Raw genomic sequence first — 22,901 nt, 5'->3', positions numbered from 1 at the left:
AATAGAAACGTAGGCTCTGGTTTTAGATCTCCGTCAAGTCCCACCCTTGTGCTGTTATTCTGTCTGCTCTCCCCTTCCCCACCTCCAAAATTTTAATCTTTCCTTTTATGGTAAGGATTTGGGGATCCTGCATGACTTGCTAGGAGCTTTGTTACAAAGCTTTAGCCTTTTTTTCTTCTCCCCCCTCTCCTCTCCCTTCTCCCTTCCCCCCTCCCTCCCCTTCCCCCACTCCCTCCTCCCAGCTGTCCCAGAGACTGGACATGCCATTCCTGCCTGAGTGTGGTGCTTCTGAACTTCAGAGCAAAGCTCAAGTTTTAGGGCCGATCACTTCACGCATTGTTGGAAGTTTCTCTTCTGCTCAACTGCAGCATCTCTTGTTTGCTTTAAAACTGTGAAGTGGGGATGTCTCTTACCGGAAACTTCACGTTTCCCCGTGTGATAAGAATTCCTTTATGACCACACTAGATGTCAGAGATCTTAGAATTACTATATTAATTTCTTGATTTTAATGTCATTGGTTGCTTATGCTCTTGGGGACACTGAAGTTTAATAATCCTGGTCCATAGCCTTGGGAGACTTCAAGATGTTTGCTCAAAAGATGTCTTGTAAATACTTTCCTCCCTTGCAGAATTCACCCCCTGCAGGTTTGTGTTGCTGTTACGTGAACTGTGCTCATTAAAGTCATGTTCTCTGAAGTGAAAATCAGGCTTGATGTATACTTGATATGTACTAGGCTGTCAAAGATATTTATTAAATAAATCTGGAAAATTCAGGGTTAAAAAAACTGTAAAGTGGATGGAAAAGGTATTAACCATTTTACAATGTCTAGGTCTTTAAATTTGTAACAGAAACAAGACATAGAATTACTTCTGCAAAGTTAAGGGTGTGTGTGCCTGCAGGTGTGTGTCTACACGTGTGCATGTGTGTGTATGTGGAAGTGTGTATAGTATTAGAAATGAATATTAAAGTGTTAAGTGTTAAATAAGCATTCTAAGGATTTCAAGAAATCTCAGGGCTCTGTGGGAAGTCTTTGCTGGCTTGGTAACTATCGTTAGACAAAATGAAATTAGAGCATATTTCAAGATAAAGTAATCAACACATTTCCTAAATACACAACCAGAGAATTTCAAGGCTGGTCTTTCCATAAAATTGTTCTTGTTTCTCTTTTGTTTCATGTGTTATGCATTAAGTGAAACCCAGCAGCTCCCCTGGAACCTACTCTTTGCGCTCCACCTGTGTTTTGTTCTAGGTTTGTCTAGTCCTTGTGTCGCATCTCCAGCATGCTTTTTGCCCAGTGAGTGATGGAGGTGGGGTGGGGACAATTTAATTGTTCTCTGGTCTGCGTCCCTGTTTTTCTGGGATAGTTATTTGTTGACCAGTCTCTGTTCTGCTAGGTAGAGAGCCCTGAGCTTAGGGAGGTCACAGTGTCTGGCCCAGAAGATGCTTAGTAACATCTTATTGAATTGAATGGAAGGTTTGTTAGCTTTAAACTCTGTGTTATCTAAATTCAGATGAGTCACATATCGCTTCTTAGGGTGAGCTTCTGTGTTTTTTCTGGTGTCCAGCACCACTGTTTCACAACCCAAGACTCATAAAAGATCTTGATACAATTTCCTTCCAGATTCAAGAGACTCTGTTGAAGTATCTTTAATCAGTCACAATGGCAGCGACTGATTTTTATATATATTTTATACTTTATATCAGTCAGGGGCTATAGGATTCTTTTACAATCAAGAATATGAACTTGAGCTCAACACCATTTGAAACTGGTTTGCTAGTGGAGAGGGTCAGCTCTTGTCATTGTCTATGAAGTGATGAATTTCAGAGCCAGACCTCAAGTGGCAGGTCCAGCACCGGGAAATAGTCAGAGTTCCTGACCAACCCAGATGATCAAAGGAGAAGCCAGAGTCTTAGAAGTGAAATAAAGCTGGAACCCTTCAGCTGGGGGTGGTGTACAAGGCCGCAAATTTGACAGTAGGGCTGAAATTCAGACCTGAAAATGACAGAGCGTATGTTCCTTCTCCACGCTACCTATTTCCATATTTCTTTTGCTAGTGAATACTGTAGTGATATAACATAACTTTTATGCAAACAGTGCGTAATACAGAAAGCCAGCTTTTACGTGAGATGTCTACCTACAGATTATTGAGACGTCGTTAGTCCCTATTGCTTTTGTGATTGGTTCCTAAAATACTTGAACCCTATAAGACTTTTTCTAAATAGCGTTTGTCTAATATTTTGGAAAAGGTAAAATGATGCAAAAATTACACGTTTATTTTATGCTTAGTACCACACACGTCCTACTGGAATGAATACTTGTCATTTGGAGGGACTCCAGGGTCCCGTGTAAAGGCTCGCCCTTGACTTGCTGCATTCACTGCCTGACTTAGATGAGGTGGGTGAGAAGCCTAACTTCTTCAATCTCATCTCTGAAACGGGCATGACACCCAGATGGAGCCAGTTGTATGAGGACTTCCCCGGTGGTCCAGTGGGTAAGACTCCAGGCTCCTAATGCGGGGAACAAGGGTTCGATCCCTGGTATGGGAACTAAGATCCCGCATGCAGCAGAGCCTGGCCAAAAAAAGGAAAAGAAGAAGTTGTATGGATTGGCGATAATGCCCCATAAGACCCAGGGTTTGACACATAGTGCGTAGGAAGTGAAGGTAGCTATTACTGTTTGGTGCTAGCCTTAATGTTTTAAATAATTAAGGAAAAGAGAGGCCACCTCAAAATAAAGGGGGCAGATTCTCAGTTAACCTTTTAAATTGAATAGCCCCACATTGACCTCCTGGAACATCAGTCAGATAACAGCAGCACCTTCATATCACCAAGAGATTTAGAGTCAAGAGTCTGTTTTTATCTCTAGGTAATGAGATGATCATATGAATGAAGAAAAAAGTGTACTTTCCTTGCCTTTTTAATAAAATAAAACAGATAAGTTACCTGAAGATCTTTTTGTGCCACTTTTTACTGTAAAACCATAATTAAGCTTGAAAGTCATAGCCACAAATAGCAATATGAAGACCAGGTAAAGGGCACAGCTCGAGGTCACCTTTTTACCTACGGAACCAGGTGTGCTATAGGACCTACCAGGCCTATTGACATCACTTGAAACTCAGAAAGAAGCTGGCGTTTGGCTAGGTTCTCATGAGAAGCAAATCAAGATGGAGCCCTGGATGGAATGCTTGGTACGTGTTTTGGCCACCAGTCAGGTGCTGTCAAGGGTTCCCCGTTGGTTCAGATGGTAAAGAACCTGCCTGCCAATGCAGGAGATGTGAGAGACGCAGGTTTGATCCTTGGGTTGGGAAGATCGCATGGAGTAGGGCATGGCAACACACTCCAGTGTTCTTGCCTGGAGAATCCCGTGGACAGAGGAGCCTGGCGGGCTACAGTCCATGAGTTTGCAAAGGATCAGACACAACTCAGTGACTAACACTTTCCCGTGACAGCACCCGCATGCGTACTAAGTCACTTCACTGTGTCCGACTCTTTGCAACCCCATGGACTGTAACCCGCCAGGCTCCTCTGTCCATGGAATTCTCCAGGCAAGAATACCGAAGTGGGTTGCCATTTCCTTCTCCAGGGGATGTTCCCGACCCCGGGATCAAACCTGGGTCTCCCGCATCGCAGGCAGATCCTTTACCGTCTGAGCCACCAGGGAAGCCCTACTGTCATGGCAGAGGACTTTTATGAAACTGTTCTTCATCTTCAGCTTATGTCACATTTCCTCAACTTGATCAGGGTGCTGCAGAGCCAGAAATGGTACTTTTTACTTTAGTCTCAGCCTGTCTCATGGGGCAAGCACTGCACATACTTGCAGGATGTGTTCAATAATTTATTAAAGTTGATTTCACTGTTTTCAGTGTTTGCTCTTTGCTGTGATAAACAATATTAACAGCAATGAACTATAGAAATACTAAACCACCTAGGGGATTTGGGATGGACATGTACACACTGCTGTATTTAAAATGGGTAGCCATCAAGGACCTCCTGTCTAGTGCATGGAACTCTGCTCAATGCTCTGTGGCAGCCTGGATGGGAGAGGAGTTTGAGGGAGAAGGGATACATGTATGTATGTGTATGACTGAGGTCCTTTGCTGTTCACCCGAAACTATCACAACATTGTTAATCAGCTATACCCCAATACAACATAAAAAGTTAAAAAACATAAAGCAGTATGAACAAGTAAACAGATACTAAACTACCATTTGTGTTGAGCACCCATTTGCCATCATCCTATTTGATGTTTCGTATACATTAACCTCTGACCTCACAAGAACTTCAGAAGGCAGGTTATGGTATTATTCCTGGAGGGGTCAAGTCGTTGGCCAAGATCACACAGTTTGTAAGTGCCAGACCCAGGAGCTGAGCCCTGCTGAGTTTGAATCCCAGGTCAGTGTCCTCTCAGAAGCCCCAGGACCCAGACAGTCCAGTGCAGGTAACCCTGATCATTATCTTTTCCAAGACCCAGTCTTCTGAACTGTGTTCAGACCTTGACAGAATGCCAGGAGGCTGGACTTGTAGCCCCAGGAAGGTCTGTGGCTGGCCGAGGACTCACAGTGTCCTCTAGAGCAGCTGGCCAGCTGAGACATCTGCCCTGAGGTCCTCGCACCACTGTGGGGCTGGTCCTGCCTCACATTGAATCCTGTCCACCCCCTCGCACACAGCATCATCACCATCTGAGGGATCGTCACCGATACTGAGATAAAGGGACACCCTGCCCATCCTGTGTAAATAGATCCCGGGTCTTCCTGAGAAAATGAGCAGTGCCACAGCCAGTAGTTCTAGTTAAAAACTCAAGAGGTAATAATACAGAGAATATCATCTTTTTTCAAGCTTCCCCAAACACACCCCAAAGTGCAGTGATGCTTGAAAGAATGCGAAAACTTTGAAAACCGATCAAGCTGCCCTCTTGTTAACACCGTTTTAATGACCTCTGTAGATGAACTTTAGAGGCCTTGGAATGAAAATTACTTAAATAAATAACCTGTGAATGTTTCATATGGGCCGGATTCCCAATCTCATGAGGTTTTCTTTGATGGAATTCAGATGCACTCGCCCATCCTGTGCTGTGCCATGCGCAGAGGTTGGAAATGGTTTGTGCTGGTTAAACCGAGCTTGGGGTTTTGTTTCTCATTATGCTAATCAGCTTGGCCCCAGCTGAATTGGCATGGTAAGTCGTTTGAACAACACTGGCCTTTTCTGTGCACAAGGTTAAGAACGTCAGGCAGCTGCCACTGCTGCCAAGAAGCCTGAGTCTGATCTTGAGAGTCATTACCCGCGGGAGCAGAAGACATTCCACAGCAGGTGAAAGCAGTGGTGCTGGCAGGATCTGATAAGCACTGGGATTATATGGCCTGGGGAGAACGTCAGCCAGTCTCACAAATGGAGGTCCTCTCAAGCAGATCAGACATTTAAGTTTTTAATCACTTGTATTTGAAGGCAGATACGAAGGTTCTTGGGCTCCCCTGGTGGCTCAGATAGTAAAGAATCCACCTTCAGTGCAGGAGACCTGAGTTCAATCCCCGGGTTGGGAAGATCCCCTGGAGAAGGGAACGTCTACCCACCCCAGTATTCTGACCTGGAGAATTCCATGGACAGAGGAGCCTGGCAGGCTGAGTCACAGAGAGTTGGACACGACTGAAGTGACTTAGCACGGATGCATGTACATAGCACAAACAGGCCACCAGAATGCTGTTTTGCATCATAAATCTTGCTAATATAGAGCAAGCTGCCTTATAGCTGCCTGATTTACATGCTGGATTGTATGATATTGATTATAAGATGCAAGGTTGAATGGTAGAGCCTGACTTATTCCCGTCCGGGACTGTGCTGGCCAGCACATTCTGTGTGTTCAGGTCCTACTGATGGATGTGGCACCCTCCTCAAAGCTGCTTTCCACTCGGACAACCCAAAAAATGTGATTCTATAAGCAGATTTGGGGCTTCCCTGATAGCTCAGTTGGTAAAGAATCCACCTGCAATGCAGGAGGCCCTGGTTCGATTCCTGGGTTGGGAAGATCCCCTGGAGAAGGGATAGGCTACCCACTCCAGTATTCTTGGGCCTCCCTTGTGGCTCAGCTGGTAAAGAATCCTCCTGCAATGTGGGAGACCTAGGTTTGATCCCTGGGTTGGGAAGATCCCTTGGAGAAAGGAAAGGCTACCCACTCCAGTATTCTGGCCTGGAGAATTCCATGGACTGTATAGTCCATGGGGTCACAAAGAGTCGGACACGACTGAGCGACTTTCACTTTTCATAAGCAGATTATTTTATGGCTTAGAAAATACGTTATTAATCAAACCCTAATGTCTAATGAATGTTTCAGTTCTATTTTATATCATGATATTCAGTCAGAAATGAAGAGACAGAGTTTGGGGATCCCCCCCCCAGCTTTTTTCATTTGGGGATTGCCCCACTCTCTCCAGTGTTCACAGTTTTCAGAGTTCGTTTTTTTATTTTTTAAGGACAAAAAGACTGCAGGTTTTCCCACACATGTCCTCACCCACCTGTGTGTTTACTGCTTAGCCCAGGGCTAAAAATCATGAAAAGGGGAGTTTTTTTTTTTTTTATAGTTCCCCATCTGCCCTCCACCAAGCGAGTGCAAACTCCCACTGGAGTCTGTATGCTTATGTCCACGCTCCAGTACTTCTTCTGTTGTTTGTATAATTTGCAGGCTTAGCAATGCCTTTCTGCAGGGAACGCTGTCCAAGAGAAGTCGTCATACCCAGGAGCAGAAGAGATTCATGATGCTTACATGTTAGTTGGGAGACATAAATAGTAGGCAGATAAGCAAGGTGATTATAGTTCATGGTGATGCTATGAAAGTAAGAAAGAAGGTGGATATGACTTCCTTGGTGGTCCAGTGATTAAGAACTTTCCACACTTCCGCTGCAAGTTTGATCCCTGATTGGGGAACTGCCATCTGCAAACTGCATGCATGTATGCTAAGTCATTTCATTCGTGTCCCATTCTTTGTGACCCTATGGACTGCAGCTCACCAGGCTCCTCTGTACACGAAAATGAAAGTGAAAGTCACTCAGTCGTGTCTGACTCTTTGCAACCTCCATGGAGTATACAGTCCATGAAATTCTCCAGACCAGAATACTGGAGTGAGTAGCCTTTCTCTTCTCCAGGGCATCTTCCCAACCCAGGAATCAAACCCAGGTCTCGGATTCTTTACCAGCTGAGCCACCAGGGCATGGCATGTCCAAACAAAAAGAAAAGAAACAAGGTGAATGTGACTGAAAAGAACAACTTTAGGGAAAGTTATTAGCCAGGTTCTCTGAAAAACTCCCATTTGAATTGAGACTGAAAGAACAGAACTTGGTCATGAAAAAAGCTGATTGAGAAATGCTTCAGGCAAAGGCAGCAGCAGATACAAATCCTTAAAGTAAGAGAGAAAGGATAATTTGACTGGAGCTCAGAGAGAGAAGGGAAGAAGAATGTAAGATGAGTTGGAAAAGCCCTGATGGACCTTGCTAAGGAATTATGAGTTAGCAATTCTAGACAAAACTGTGATGACTCTAGCTGTAAGCGTATGCTTATGAACAGATTTGGGCATTCCTTTTGTCAAGGCTGTATATTGTCACCCTGCTTATTTAACTTATATGCAGAGTATATCATGCGAAATGCTGGGCTGAATGAAGCACAAGCTTGAGTCAAGATTGCCGGGAGAAATATCAATAACCTCAGATATGCAGATGACATCACCTTTATGGCAGAAAGCAAAGAGGAACTTAAGAGCCTCTTGATGAAAGTGAAAGAGGAGAGTGAAAAAGCTTGCTTAAAACTCAACGATCAAAAAATTAAGATCATGGCATCCAGTCCCATCACTTCATGGCAAATGGATGGGCAAACAATGGAAACAGTGAGACTTTATTTTCCTGGGCTCCAAAATCACTGCAGATGGTGACTGCAGCCATGAAATTAAAAGTTTCTTGCTCCTTGGAAGAAAAGCTATGACCAACCTAGACAGCAAAAAGCAAAGACATTACTTTGCAGACAAAGGTCCGTCTAGTCAAGGCTATGGTTTTTCCAGTGGTCATGTATGGATGTGAGATTTGGACTATAAAGAAAGTTGAGCACAGAAGAATTGATGCTTTTGAACTGTGGTGTTGGAGAAGACTCTTGAGAGTCCGTTGGACTGCAGGGAGATCCAACCAGTCCATCCTAAAGGAGATCAGTCCTGGGTGTTCATTGGAAGGACTGATGCTGAAGCTGAAGCTCCAATACTTTGGCCATCTGATGCAAAGAGCCAATCATTGGTGATGCTGGGAAAGACTGAAGGCAGGAGGAGAAGGGGACGACAGGATGAGATGATTGGATGGCATCACGGACTCAATGGATGTGAGTTTGAGTAAGCTCCAGAAGTTGATGATGGACAGGGAAGCCTGGTGTGTTGCAGTCCATGAGGTCATAAAGAGTCAGACATGACTGAGCGACTGAACTGAACTGATTGCTTTGTCAGGTTTGTTGTTGTTTAGTTGCTAAGTTGTGTTGTCTGACTCTTTGTGACCCCGTGGACTGCAGCCTGCCAGGCTCCTCTGTCCATGGGATTTCCCAGGCAAGAATACTAAAGTGAGTTTTCATTTCTGTCTCCAGGGAATCTTCCCAACCCAGGGATCAAACGTGCATCTCCTGGCAGGCAGATTCTTTACCACTGAGCCACCTGGGAAGCCTCTCTGTCAGATTAGCCGATCCTTTCAAGTCTTGACTGGTGGGTAGTGTGGCCCTGTGATCATCGCACGGACCTGTCAGTAGCATCATTGGAACAAAAGCCAGAGGCTGGGCAGCAGATTTCCGCCACGTGTGGGAAGTTGTACTAGATGAATGCTAATATCCACTCTACTTCTAGGGTTCTCTAATATCATGCAAAGAAAATGGCCCGGCTCTAGAAAAATATCATGGCAATTAAAACCACAGTTTAAAAAAAATGAAAAGCACAAACCTAGAGAATGAAAAGACAGTAGCAGAGTGAAGCACTGTAGTTCCTTGTAATAAAAGATTTCACACAATTCTGCCGTGGTCTCCAGTGGTGGTGGTTTAGTTGCTCAGTTGTGTCTGATTCTTTGTGACCCTGTGGACTGTAGCCCACTAGGCTCCTCTATCCATGGGACTTTCCAGGCAAGAATATTGGAGTGGGTTGCCATTTCCTCCTCCAGGAGATGTTCCTGACCCAGGGATTGAACCCAGTCTCCTGCACTCAGGTGGGTCTCCTGCACTGCAGGCAGATTCTTTACCGAGTGAGCCACCAGGGAAGCCATGGTCTCTAGTTTTTAAATATTACTGTGTGATGGCAACGTCTGGTGTGTGTCTCTTGGTCTGATTTCTCTGGGCAGCAGTTGAGACTCATTTGTTCCTTTTTCCCTCGGTCCAGATGACAGTGCTTCTGCTGCCAGCAGCATGGAGGTGACAGACCGCATCGCCTCCCTGGAGCAGCGAGTCCAGATGCAGGAGGACGACATCCAGCTGCTCAAGTCGGCTCTGGCCGACGTGGTTCGGAGGCTGAACATCACCGAGGAGCAGCAGGCCGTGCTCAACAGGAAAGGACCTACCAAAGGTGGGCGTCGGAGACGCACGGGAGCGACAGTGGGCTCGGCAGTGATGCCTTGTGTGTTTTTCTCAGTTTAAGTATTCTTTTCTAAAAAATCGAAGTTCAGTTGATTTACAATGTTGTGTTAGCCCCAGGTGTACAACAAAGTGCTTCAGTCATACATATACATGCGTGCGTGCTAAGTTGCTTCAGTCGTGTCTGACTCTTTGCGACCCCATGGACTGTAGCCTGCCAGGCTCCTCTGTCTGTGGGATTCTCCAGGGAAGAATACTGGAGTGGGTCATCATTTCCTTCTGCAGTGACCTTCCCGACCCAGGGATCAAATCCCCGTCCCCTGCGTTGGCAGGAGTGGTTCCCAGGTGCCACTAGCGCCACCGGGAAGAATATACGTTACACGTGGATCTCTTCTTTTTCAGGTTCTTGTCCCTTTATGTGTGTGTGCTCAGTTGCTCAGTCATGTCGGACTCTTTGCGATCCCATGAACTGTAGCCAGCCAGGCTCCTCTGTCCATGGAATTTTCCAGGCACAGATACTGGAGCAGGTTGCTATTTCCTTCTCCAGGTGATCTTCCCGACCCAGGGATAGAACTTGGGTCTCCTGCCTTAGCAAGCAGATTCTTTACTGGTACATCACCTGGGAAGCCCTTATAGGTTGTCAAAATATTGAGTATCGTTCTCTGACTGTATGTCCAGTAGGTCCTTGTTGGTTATCTATTTTATATACAGATGAGATGGTTAGATAGCATCACCAGCTCAATGGAATGAATTTGAGCGGACTCTGGGAGATAGTGGAGGACAGAGGAGCCTGGTGTGCTGCAGTCTGTGGGGTCACAAAGAGTCGGACGTGACTTAGTGACTGCGCAACAACGACAACAACAATTTGTATGTGTTAATCCCAACCTCCTAATTTGTCCCTCTCCCACCTTTTTCCTTTAGCAATCATAAGTTTGTTTTCTATGTCTATGCGTTTATTTCTATTTTGTAAATAAGTTCATGTGTGTTTTTTTGGATTCCACATATAGGTGATAGCCGGTGGTGTTTGTCTTTCTCTGTCTGACTTCACTTAGTATTGATAATCTCTAGGTTCATCCATGTTGGTGCAAATGACGTTATTTCATTCTTTTTTATGGCTGAGTAATACTCCATTGTATTTAATGTGCCGCATCTTCTTTATGCACTCCTCTGTTGATGAACATTTAGGTTGTGTCACTGTCTTGGCTATTGTACCTAGTGCTGCTATGGACAGTGGGGTGCCTGTATCTTTTTGAATTATGATTTTCTCTGGATATATGCCCAGGAGTGGGATTGTAGGATCACATGGTAGTTCATGGCAGATTCTTGCTCCAGGAGATATGTTGCTCTCTTAATATTGACAGAGAACCCAAGCTTAGAACAACAGTGAAGTAATTGTAGGATTGTTGAAATCATCCCACAAAGTGTGATGGTATCTTTTGGCTGGACGTTGGTGACTTGTAGTCAACATCGGTGAGTTGTAGCCGACATTGGTGAGTTATAGCCAATGTTGTAGCCGACATTGGTGACTTGTAGCCAACATTGGTGATTTGTAGCTGACATTGGTGGGTTGTAGCCGACATTGGTGAGTTGTAGCCAACATTGGTGAGTTGTAGCCGACATTGGTGAGTTATAGCTGACGTTGATGAATTGAAGTTGACATTAGTGACTAGTAGCTGACATTGGTGACTTGTCACCAACATTGGTGAGTTGTAGCCGACATTGGTGAATTGTAGGCCAGGAGTGCACGGTTGTAGGTGATCAGTAAACACCAGTTGAGTCAAGGAAGAAATGTCCACAGTGGACTGGAAAACAGTTTATTAAGACTCTGGGATAGAGAGAGCTTGCAGAACCAAAACCACACACGATTCCTTGGCCCCTGTGGAGGCTGTGCCATCTGGATACTTTCAGTCTCTCTCTCTGCCCTCAGTTTACACTGTCGTCCAGTTCCGCACAGCAGACACTTTTGATCAGGGGCTGAGAGGGGGCAGGCCCCTCCCTGATATGCTTAGAACCTGAAGCTTACTACTAACTTCGCCTCCTTCTTTGCTAATAAGCTCCTAGTAAGGCAAAACCTCCTGGTTTTTTTTTAAATCTCTTTTTCTTTTTTCTAGTAGAACACAGCCTATGACAGAGTTCTATACCTATAAATAGTGGATTTCTGGCACATTTAAATCACCATTTCATTCCCCAGTGGTGCCTGGGAACAAAATAGAAAGCAATATTTGTGTGTTAAGTAACTCTGTAGTGACCCTCTTCTTACAGTTGTAGAAATAAAATGCCTCGTAAAAGCTTCTCTCCTGCTAGTTAGAACCCTGGCATCTGATTTCAGCCAATATGCATTACTCATCTTTGGCCAGAACCGCTTTTCCTCATGGCTAACTCTTAAAAACGGAATTCATCTTGGCTGTCAAATTCCTTCAGTTAAGCCGTTTTAAGTCTGCAGCATGTAAATGTCCCTTTAAAATTAACTTTCTTATTTTGTTGAAATTTAACAAATCACTTCACAGTTACCATCTTTTCCTTGGAGTCAGGAGAGGGTACTATCTTGATGTTGCATCTGCTTGCTTCTTCTCTGGTCCTGGATACATTTTCACATGTCTGTGGAAAGCAGTCTCTTTTCCCCGTCCTTCAGGGTAATTATCACCAGCTCCATGTGAGATATACATACTGGGTGATGCCTACATTGTGAATAATCCCTTTAAATAATCTTTTTCTCCTAAGTTACAACGCAATTAGGGTATTTTAAATAGAAACCAGGTTATTCTAGATATTCTTGACCTACTCAGCTTTCCAAAAATAAATCTGATGACTGCTGTATCCTGAAGGGTACATTTGAAGTTGTTGCTTTATATACAACTTCAGGCTTCTAAAACTTCTATTTTTAGAAAAGGAGGGGGAAAAAACAAAGGGGCCTGCCCAGGGGTTTTCTTTTCTTGATTAAGAGTAAAGTTTGAGTTTTGGAAACTTCTTTTTTTTTTATATATACTTAGATTGGATGTTTCTTTATAGCATTCTTTTTGAAAATGAAAATAAACCAAATCATGATAAAGTCACACCAAGAAATAGAAAAAAGATGGTAAGAGAGCTGGTGAGTGGCATGGCCTGAATGCAGGGGGCTGAGCGGTTCCCTCTTTCATTTGCGCTTAGAGGATGGCGGGAAGGGAGGGGAGAAGCCGAAGTGATCCCATCGGAAGCTCCGAGTCGCTGCTTCTCTGTCAGAGCTGGCCCTCCATAGCTGTGGCTTCACTGGGGGATGCTTAGACAAGACGGCTTTGAGACAGACCTCCTTTGGTTCTTCGAAGGCCACATTATTACTATCACGTGCTGTTCTTTGGGTTTGCTGTCCTCATACAGATTGGACACGTGGCGTTCCAATTTTTAAATATTAAACGATTTTCCCTCCAAGGTGAGTTGTCAGAAGCTTAGGGCTCAGTGTCTTGAGCTCCTGGTGCACAGTGTTGAGCTGTTTGCCCAGTGACAGGGATGACTGGGCTGCAAAGAAACAGGCCACCTGGTCAGACAGGGAGCCTCTGGTGTGGCTCAGCTCCAGAGAAGGGCATGGTGAGTGCCGTGACCATCCCAACAGCCATTCTAAAATGTCAGAGCACAGTGTCCACTCACTGGCCTCAGTATTGCCAGGGAGACCATGGACAATAACTCATCCTTTTCATGACGGTGTGTGTGTGTACTCAGTCATGTCCGACTCTTTGCAACCCCACGGACTGTAGTAGCCCACCAGTCTCCTCTGTCCATTTCCTCCTCCAGGAGATCTTCCCGACTCAGGGATCGAACCCAGGTCTCCTGCGTTGGCTGGCGGATTCTTTACCACTGAGCCACCTGAGAAGCCCTTTTCCCAACTGTACTTCACTTGAAGAAAGTTTATTCTGACGTCTAAGCTTTGACTTACTTTGTCATTCTTCACGTGACTTAATTCATACCCCAGTGAGAACTGTAGTCTCGTGAAAGTAACTCACTAACCGATCAAGTTGAGGGCCTCCTGAGACGGAGGAAAGTTTGTAGCCAACCCCGGACAGATAGCTCACACAGAGAGAGCTGTGTCTCAGGCTCTGCTTTTCCTTGGTAACCTTCCTCTGTCCCCAGGACTGGTTTTTTGTGCTGATTTAACATCTCTTCTTAACCCTGGGTCTCAGAATTGCTGTCCTCCTTTTCCTTTGCTTATGTCATTTAAAAAAATAAAATAAAACACATGAAGTACTTGTTCCTATGTCGTGCATTTCAGCTTTGTTCAGGTGGGATTACCTTTCAGAGGGGCTTCCCTGGTGGTCCAGTGGTTAAGAATCTGCCTTCCAATGCAAGGGACATGGGTTCAAATCCTGGTCAGGGAATTAATATCCCACATATCACAGAGCAACTAAGACCGCACCTCACTATTGAGCCGGCACTCCAGAGTCCATGCACCACAACTAGATATCCGCACACTGTAACCAGGATCCCACAGGACACAAGGAGGATCCTGAATACCACAACTCAGACCCAATGCAGCCAAGTAAATAAATAAAACTTTCAGATAGGAAGATTTGTTGTTGTTGTGCGTTTGCTAAGGTGCGTCTGACTCTTTGTTACCCCGTGGACTGCAGCACGCCAGGCTTCCCTGTCCTTCACTATCTCCCAGAGTTTGTTCAAACTCATGTGCATCGAGTCGGTGATGCCATCCAACCATCTCATCCTCTGTTGTCCCCTTTCTCCTCCTGCCTCCAATCTTTCCCAGCATCAGGGTCTTTTCCAGTGAGTCAGCTATTTGCATCAGGTAACCAAAGTATTGGAGCTTCAGCTTCAACATCAGTCTTTCCGATGAATATTCAGGGTTGATTTCCTTTAGGATTGATGGGTTTGATCTCCTTGCTGTCCAAGGAGCTAGGAGGATTTGGGATGTTTTAGTTATGCTGAGCTTGGGTTATCATAAAGTGGGGAGAAGAGAATCAGATAGTTTCTGGAGGCCTCTATTCTTAAAATTCTTGCTAATATGAAAGTTTTTTCAGTATTGTGGTTGGGCTGGGGGCACAGAATGCAGTGACCATCCACCGTTATATTGCTATTCTGAGTGTAGATACAGAAAAATGCATGTGAATAAGGGAATTCCTTACAGAATTACAAGTATTGGAGAAAAATTGTATAGAAAACAATAGCAAAAGCAACCACTAGGGACATGACCAGGAAACTGTGGCACCTCATATGAGGAAAAGCTTTGTAATCTTCAAAGATGCTTCTGTTTTAGGTCAACAACATGGGAGATGTTTGTGTATTACACTAAACTGCAGAATCAGAATATCAAACCGGATATGTTGTATTTTCCAACTAAACAGACAAAAGTATGCAAAGAAGAGTGAAGCGTACCAAGAGTTATCTTTTTTCTTGTTTTTTTTCCCGAGTGAAGGGGTGATGATTTTTTTTTTCCTGTTTGTACTTTTATAGTAAATGTTCTTTGGTGTACACATTCCTTAATAACCAGAAGGAGTTTATGCTTTAAAAATGACTCCTTTTTTACTGTCAAAGGTGATCTTTACTGCACAAGGCTAGCAACAGGGCTCAGAGCAAATGTCTGGAGGCTGGAACTTGCTCATGTGTGTTCTCAAGAAGACAAGCAATGTGCTTTGGAGTTAAATTCACAATAGATCCATTGTTGACATACACGCCTAATTTCCATTTTGGTTCTAGGGAAGTGTTATGGGATTTTAATGTAAAATGTAGGTTGAAATCTAGTTCTTGTCCCTTGTATGAGAGAATTGTCGGCTTTTTTATACATTAACCAACAAGAGTTCTTATTTCTCATTTTAAATTTTGCTTGGTAGTTCAGACTATCATTTGACAGCTTAACTTTTTAAAAACCTGAATATACCTTCTGCAAACTTTTCTGTTCTTTATGTTAATAGTCCCATCAATCAACAGATCAGAGAGTAAATCACTATAAGCAGAAGCCATCTGCTGGAGGCGCTGACAAGCAAGACAGTTCTGTTAATCCAGGACATCAAAACCTCGTCTCAGAACTTAGTCTTTGCGAGTACTGTTGAAAGCAAACTGCAGGTCATCCTTAAGTAGCTCCTGCGAAATTAACACTTAACCCTGATATTCACTATAATACTTGAGGCTACCATTTATTAATGGGATAGGTGTTGGCTTTTGCAGTAGGTATTTTGGATATATTAACGCATGTCACCTCTCCACAGCCCTTTGAGGTGGGTATTATTGTTCCCGTTTTACAGATGAGAAGGCAGCCCCTAGGAGACTGGATAATTCGCCCCACACAAGTTGTCCATCTGGTTAGAGAAAATCCGGAACTTGACCCCTGTAGGCCTGGCCCCACTTATGTTCTTTCAGTCATCTGTGCTGCTTGGATGTACACGCCTCTTAGCAGTATTATTTAAATTAGCATTATTCAAATCAAACAAAGTATTTAAGAAATGAATAACTATGTGACTTGAAATGAGAGTTCTTTTTTCAAGATTTAATTTAATTTGCAAAGTATCCCAAATACATTAAGTCATATTCAGCATGTAATTGTGTAAAATATTGTATTATAGTCTTTTCACTATAAATTTTATTAGACAGGTGTAACTAACAAATTAAAAAATTTTAAGTTCTTTGCAGTGAATGAAATCAGTGCATATTTAACTTAGTTCTTTATCCCGGTTAGCCAAAATTAGCAATTTTTCCCTCTGTCACATCTATTGTGCTTTTTCCTTATCTTTCTCCTTACAAATTGGTTAATTACAGAAAATAACTTGTGCTTTCTTTTATACAGAACATGCTATAGTTTCGTCCATTTTCCTCTGTAATTGCCCTTGCCAGTTTAAATAGATGTTCGTTAGTGGTTTTGTAGAAAAGATTTGATAGATATGGAGTAGGAAATGGCAGCCCACTCCAGTATTCTTGCCTGGAGAATCCCATAGACAGAGGAGCCTGGTGGGCTTACAGTCCATGGGACTGCAAAAAGTCAGACACGAATGAACGGCTGAGCACTTGGTAGATATATTCAGTTTTTCGGAGACTGAGAAAGATTGTTTTTAAACTTTTTATTATGAATACGTTCAAATGCATATAAAAGTAGAAAGAAATGGGCATGTGCCATCCCTGTTTTACAAATAATTGGCCTTATGCATATGGCATTTTTATTTCTCCAGTATATCTTTAGGATAGGTTCCTAGAAGTGGGATTGCTGGATCCAAGGATAAATGCGTCTGTAATATTGCTTGGAATTAGTGATAAGGCTCTTAGCCAGCACATGAGTAATTATCTACTTTGTCTTACAATTTAGCAAAAGCAGGTCACCTTTTCTGATTCCAAATACAAACATCTTTTCAGTTTTGAAGTAGATAGTTAGGAATTCTGGGTTCATAATGGTGAGTTATGTTAAACTTTGAATTTCTACATATAATCACATACATAGTCATGCTTTTCATAATTAAATTTATTGTGAAACCTAACGGAAAGTTTTACTTAACAAATGTTGCACATTTGATAAGTTGTTATTTTTATTGAGTTGTGATTTATTGAGTTGTTAATGTGATGTAAATTAAAAGGGTGACAGATTTCATTTTCTTGGGGCTCCAAAATCTCTGTGGACAGTAACTGCAGCCATGAAATTAAAAGATGCTTGCTCCTTGGAAGGAAAGCTATGACCAACCTAGACAGCATATTAAAAAGCAGAGACATCACTTTGCCAACAAAGATCCATCTAGTCAAAGCTATGGTTTTTCCAGTAATCACATACAGATGTGAGAGTTGGACCATAAAGAAAGCTGAGCACCGAAGAATTGATGCTTTGAACTGTGGTGGTGGAGAAGACTCTTGAGAGTCCCTTGGACTGCAAGGAGATCCAACCAGTCCATCCTAAAGGAAATCAGTCCTGAATATTCATTGGAAGGACTGATGCTGAAGCTGAAACTCCAATATTTTGGCCACCTGATGTGAAGAACCGACTGATTTGAAAGACGCTGATGCTGGGAACAACTGAGAGCGGGAAGAGAAGAGGGCAGCAGAGGATGAGATGGTAGCATCACCTATTCAGGAGACATGAATCTGAGCAAACGCTGGGAGATAGCGGGGGACAGAGGAGCCTGGCGTGCTGCAGTCCATGAGGTCGCGAACAGTTGGACATGACTTAATAACAACAGCAACAGTTAAAAGGGTATCTTGATCATTAGATTATAACAATATCATAATAACAAACATTAGTAGATTTGACTACCTATACTTGAATGTCTATGTTTACATCAGCTATGGTTTTGAAAGTATATTGTCAAACATAGTATTTCATGAAAGTCTGGGTATTCCAATCCTCCCATTTCGAATGATGAAAACTTTTTCATCTCAAGCATACTTGTGAGTGCTTTAGACCTGAGATTCTGAATACCTTTGTTAGAGATTTTCAGTTCCCACAGTCTGGAGTCATTTTGCAGGGAAGTTGACTCAAGGGTGGTTTGTGGGGAGCTTGTATGAAATGGTGCGCACGCAGACAGGTCGTAAACACTCTGTATGTGACTGCATCTGCTCCCCACAGGGCCTGTCCACTTCAGCCTGCCCGCTCCTCTCCTTCACTTCCAGTGGGGTAGCAGGTCTAAGAGAACTTACACAGCGTGGTTAAGTCACATAGCAACTCGGGCGTTTCTTTCCTGAACACTCTTCTCACATAAAATCAGGGTCCCAGGTTTCAGAGCAGGACGAATGACCCTTCGAGCATTTATGAAGTCTTTACCGTGTGGACTAGGGAAGCAGGTCCCAGGGGGTCTTGCCTGCGGTTACACTGTCAGTTCGGGACACTCTGGACCTCACACCCTGGCCCCCGTCTCCCAGACCTGATCTTCTGTCCTCTCCTGCTGCCACTCAACCTGGGCACAAGTGGAAGAGTGACTGTTTGGGCCATGAGAGCTGTCTGCGGTCTTCCTCGCCCCCTGCCTGTGTGTGCAGGATACAGCGTGGACACTCACTGGCCCTTCGTCGGCCTCAGGCAGCTTTGATCATAACTGAAATCCTGCATTTAGTTCTTCTCACATTGCATTCAGGATACTAGGTTGCGCATTGGTATCCAAACTAGAGCGCTTCACCATCTAGGTGCAGCTAAGGGGCTATTCGTCTATGTTTTGCCCCTAAAAACAATTAAATGCATGCGTGTTCATGCTCAGTCATGTCCAACTCTTTGTGGTCCCGTGGACTGTAGCCCACCAGGCTCCTCTGTCCATGGGATTCCCCAGGCCAGAATACCAGAGTGGGTTGTCATTTCCTGCTCCAGGGGACCTTTCCAACCCAGAGATCGAACCTGGGTCTCTTGCATCTCCTACATTGGCAGGTGGATGCTTTACCACTGCACCCCCTGGAAATAATTATTTTTTAAAAAGCTTCCCTGAACCAGAAGAATGTCTCATATCTCAGTGTCATCTCGAAGCCAGCGATCCATTCATCTTAGCACCTGATGAGCTGGATATTGTGTTTGAATCTCCCTTCCCTGGTGCTGTTTCTCTTCTGTAGTTTTCAAGATCGCTTGTCTGAAAATGACTCATTGTAGCTGCTCTCGTGTCCTGCCAGTCTCACGATCCAGCCTGGTACCGGTTCAGATTGGACATTAGGAAATACGCTTTTCTTCAAAACTTTTCTTTATGGCAGCAACATTATTTCCTTGAGTGGCTAATCATGTTTAGATACAAAGACATGAAAGAAATCTCATGTGATGTTCTGTGCAAAATAGGTATTTAGCAAACATATTGGTGTAGTTGTGATGCTATTCAAGAAGTCAGTGGTGACACAGGCCGAGCACAGTATTGACAGGGATGTAGCAGTGATTGGATCTTGTCAAAGTAGGGACTCTTTCCAACCTCTTGTCACTCCAGCGGTGACCACCATTCCCTCTCCTTCCTTCTTTTCCCCTTCTCTACACACACACACACACACAAAACACGTTAGTCGCTTAGTCATGTCTGACTTTTTATGACCCTTTGGACTGTAGCCCATCAGGGTCCTCTGTCCATGAAATTCTCCTGGCCAGAGTACCGGAGTGGGTTGCCATTACCTTCTCCAGGGGATCTTCCCGACCAAAGGATCAAACCCAGTCTCCTGCATTGCAGGCAGATTCTTTACCATCTGAGCCACCAGGGAAGCCCCTTTCCTCTCCATAGCCACTGTTTCTCTTTTAAGATTTCTCCTTACAGCTTTAACAATTCTGTTTGCTTTTGACGCTGCTCTATTATAGTTTAATATGTGAGGTTTATTATGCCCTCTGAGAAGGCCTGCTGCATGCAATTGATGTTCTTTTTATGGGCTTTAAAAAATCCCATCTCCTTTTTGGGGAGAAGAACAGTACTCAGTTATTATGAGACTGAATTTTGAAATTATGACTCAAGGAAAAATTAAAAACAGTGACTCAGGGGATTTGCTTGGCAGTCCAATTGCTGAGATGCTGCACTTCTGCTGCAGGGGGTATAGGTTCGATGCCTGGTCAGGGAACTAGGGATCCCGCATGCCTGTGTCGCAGCCAAAAAAAAGACTCAGAAACGGCCACACAGTCCTTTTCTTGGAAGCAGGATCTTTGTTCTTGAAATTTAGTGCAGTCTGATCAACAGATACACGTGGAACACCTTCCATGTCAGCATCATAGCAGATGCTGCCTTCGTGGAGCCTTCAGGTGACGGGGTGGACAGGACTAGACAGCATGAAGATGGCACAAAGCAGGCGCTGTGGGAGCCCAGGGGGGCACCCAGCCTGGCTTGGCGGGCATGTAAGTGTGTGGGAGGCAGGTCCTGCCTCAGATGCTGGAGAGGAGCAGGGGGCCAGCCATCGTCCATCAGCCCCGCCACGTCATTTCTTTACCCTCCTCCAGCCAGCTCTCTGCCCCCAGGGGCGGGGCTGTACGGACCACACCTTTCAGCCGCTTGCCTTCGGCTGCAGTGAGGTTTGAGCAGCAATATCCCAGTGGGGTCTGGAGGGAGGGAGAGTGAGGTCAGAGGCTGTACCCCTGACTCCTTCCAGGCCGGTCCCCAGGTGGACTGTGGCCCCGCCCTCTGGGTCTAGCTGCTCCTCCCCCAGCAGCTTCTCTGCTCTCAGTTCTAGTTACCTGCCAGCCTGTGGCCCCATGGGCACGTGACGGGGCTTGGTGTGGAGTCCAGCCCACTCCCCAAGCTCACAGAGAAGGATCTAGGTGGTGCCTCCTCCCAGCACGAATGTCTCTCCATTTCTAACTGGGTGTGAATGAGACTAGCCTGCTTGAAACAGCAGCCCGTAATCAAGCACTAAATTCCGAGATATAGACTGGTGTGTCATAGAGCCAGGGCCGCCAGGGAGGGCTGGGCTGGTGAGGAGAGGCCCTTCCCAGCTGGAGGTTGGCACAGACCGTTGGTGCTCAAAGTGCAGTGCCCAGAGCAGGTGTGGCACCAACCTGGAGACTGGTTAGAAACGCAGGGTCACAGGCCCCGCCCCAGACCTCGGATGGGGCCCAGCGAGCTGCATGTTAACTCCACGGGATTCTGCTTCACAGGAACAAGCTAGGTGGGTTTGCTTGTTGTGGGTGGAGGGAGGGGGCCCAGATAGTGACGAGCTTGGGCTCCTGGTGGGAAAAAGAAAATTGGGTGGGGATGGTGATAAAAGAACAGACTCTGTGTGATATCAATACCTTTAGACCAAGTGATTTTTGCACCGTGTTTTATGTCCATGGATATGTTCTAGTGTCTCCTAGTTTATAGTCTATGGGAACCTGAATAGAATTTGTATTTACTGTTGTGTGAAAATTGTATAGATCTTAATTACGTTGAATTGGTTCATGGTGATTTTCAGGTCTACTATTGTTTAGTCGCTCAGTCGTGTCGGACTCTTTGTGACCCCATGGACTGAAGCACGCCAGGCTTCCCTGACCTTCACTATCTCCTGGAGTTTGCTCAAACTCACGTTCGTTGAGTCAGTGATGCCATCCAACCATCTCATCCTCTGTTGCCCCCTTCTCCTGCCCTCAGTCTTTCCCAGCATCAGGGTCTTTTCCAAGGAGTCGGTTCTTCACATCAAGTGGCCAAAGTATTGGAATTTTAGCTTCAATCCTTCCAATGAATATTCAGGGTTGATTTCCTTTAGGATTGAATGGTTTGATCTCCCTGCGGTCCAAGGGACTCAAGAGTTCTCCAACACCACAGTTTGAAGACATCAGTTCTTCAGTGCTCAGCCTTCTTTATGGTCCAGTTCTCACATCAGGTCTACTACATACTTCTACTTTTCTGTGTATTCATCCTATTAATTTTTGAGGATTTGATATTGAAACCCCAGCTAAAAATTTTGACATATCTACTTTAAAAAATAATTGTAATATATAGTGGAGCTATGGGCTTCCCTCATAGCTCAGTTGGTAAAGAATTTGCCTGCAATGCAGGAGGCCCCAGTTCGATTCCTGGGTCAGGAAGATCTGCTGGAAAAGGGATGGGCTATCCACTCCAATATTCTTGGGTTTCCCTTGTGGCTCAGCTGGTAAAGAATCCGCCTGCAGCGAAGGAGAGCTGGGTTCGATCCCTGGGTTGAGAAGATCCCACGGAGAAAGGAAAGGCTACCCGCTCCAGTTTTCTGGCCTGGAGAATTCCATGGACTATACAGTCCATGGGGTCGCAAAGAGTTGGACACAACTGAGCGACTTTCACTTTCACTTTCATAATGAAACTGTATGTAGCTTTGTTTTGTATTCCAAGTCTCCTGTAAATGTATGGTCATACTTTCATAATTTAAAAAAGAAAGAAAGAAAAAAATTTGGTGACAAGTGAGCTGCGATCCCTGAGATTATAAAAGAATAAAATGATGGAGAGCAGCCCGAGGCGCATGGGCCTGGGGGTCGGGGGACAGTGTCCTCTCCTCCCTCCTCCAGGCCTGGGTGTGCAGTGGAGCCGGACCACACGTGTGGTTCCCACTGGATGAGATAAGCATTGTAAGTTGTTACTACCCTGTCTGATGTCCGGCACTCAGAGCTGCCATCATGGCTTCAGCTTTTGCATTTTGGTTGGTCCTGATGACCTGTCACGTGGTGCAGCGGGCTGTGAGGAGCCGTTAGAGACCATCTATGAGGGATGTTAGGACAAGGGGTTTTGAAGGAGGTTTGCCGGGACAGAGCCGGCGAAAGCAGTGGGAGACCAGGCCTCGGTTTTAGGGGTTGCGCTGGGGGAACCTCTGCAGAGAGATGGTAACAGCGGAATGCAAGGCAGACGCCCAGCAGGCTGATGTGTGTGCTGTAGTCACTCCCGAGGGCCTCTGTAGTGAATGATACAAACAGAAATTGATTCGCTGACAGTTCTGGGGACTAGATGTCTGAAGTGAGTATCGCTGGGCTGACCTCAGGGTGCTGGCAGAGTTGTTCCTCC

At 44.8% G+C, this 22,901-nt stretch overlaps 1 protein-coding gene across 18 annotated transcripts in view; it reads left to right on the top strand.

The window, feature by feature from the left end:
- The window catches only part of EML1 (EMAP like 1), a 195,727-nt gene that overhangs the window by 101,929 nt on the left and 70,897 nt on the right, over positions 1-22,901 (top strand). For all 18 annotated transcript variants that reach the window (XM_081549752.1, XM_081549745.1, XM_081549744.1 and 15 more), the window contains exon 2: positions 9,377-9,559. In XM_081549752.1, coding sequence (XP_081405878.1) covers positions 9,403-9,559 — 157 coding nt within the window. In that variant the 5' untranslated portion in view covers positions 9,377-9,402. The remainder of the gene's footprint in view (positions 1-9,376; positions 9,560-22,901) is intronic.

This window comes from Giraffa tippelskirchi, chromosome 12 (assembly GCF_054371585.1).
Source record: "Giraffa tippelskirchi isolate mGirTip1 chromosome 12, T2T-mGirTip1v1.2.pri, whole genome shotgun sequence".
Taxonomy (NCBI): Eukaryota; Metazoa; Chordata; class Mammalia; order Artiodactyla; family Giraffidae; genus Giraffa; species Giraffa tippelskirchi.
This window is presented reverse-complemented; position numbering and strand designations above follow the sequence as displayed.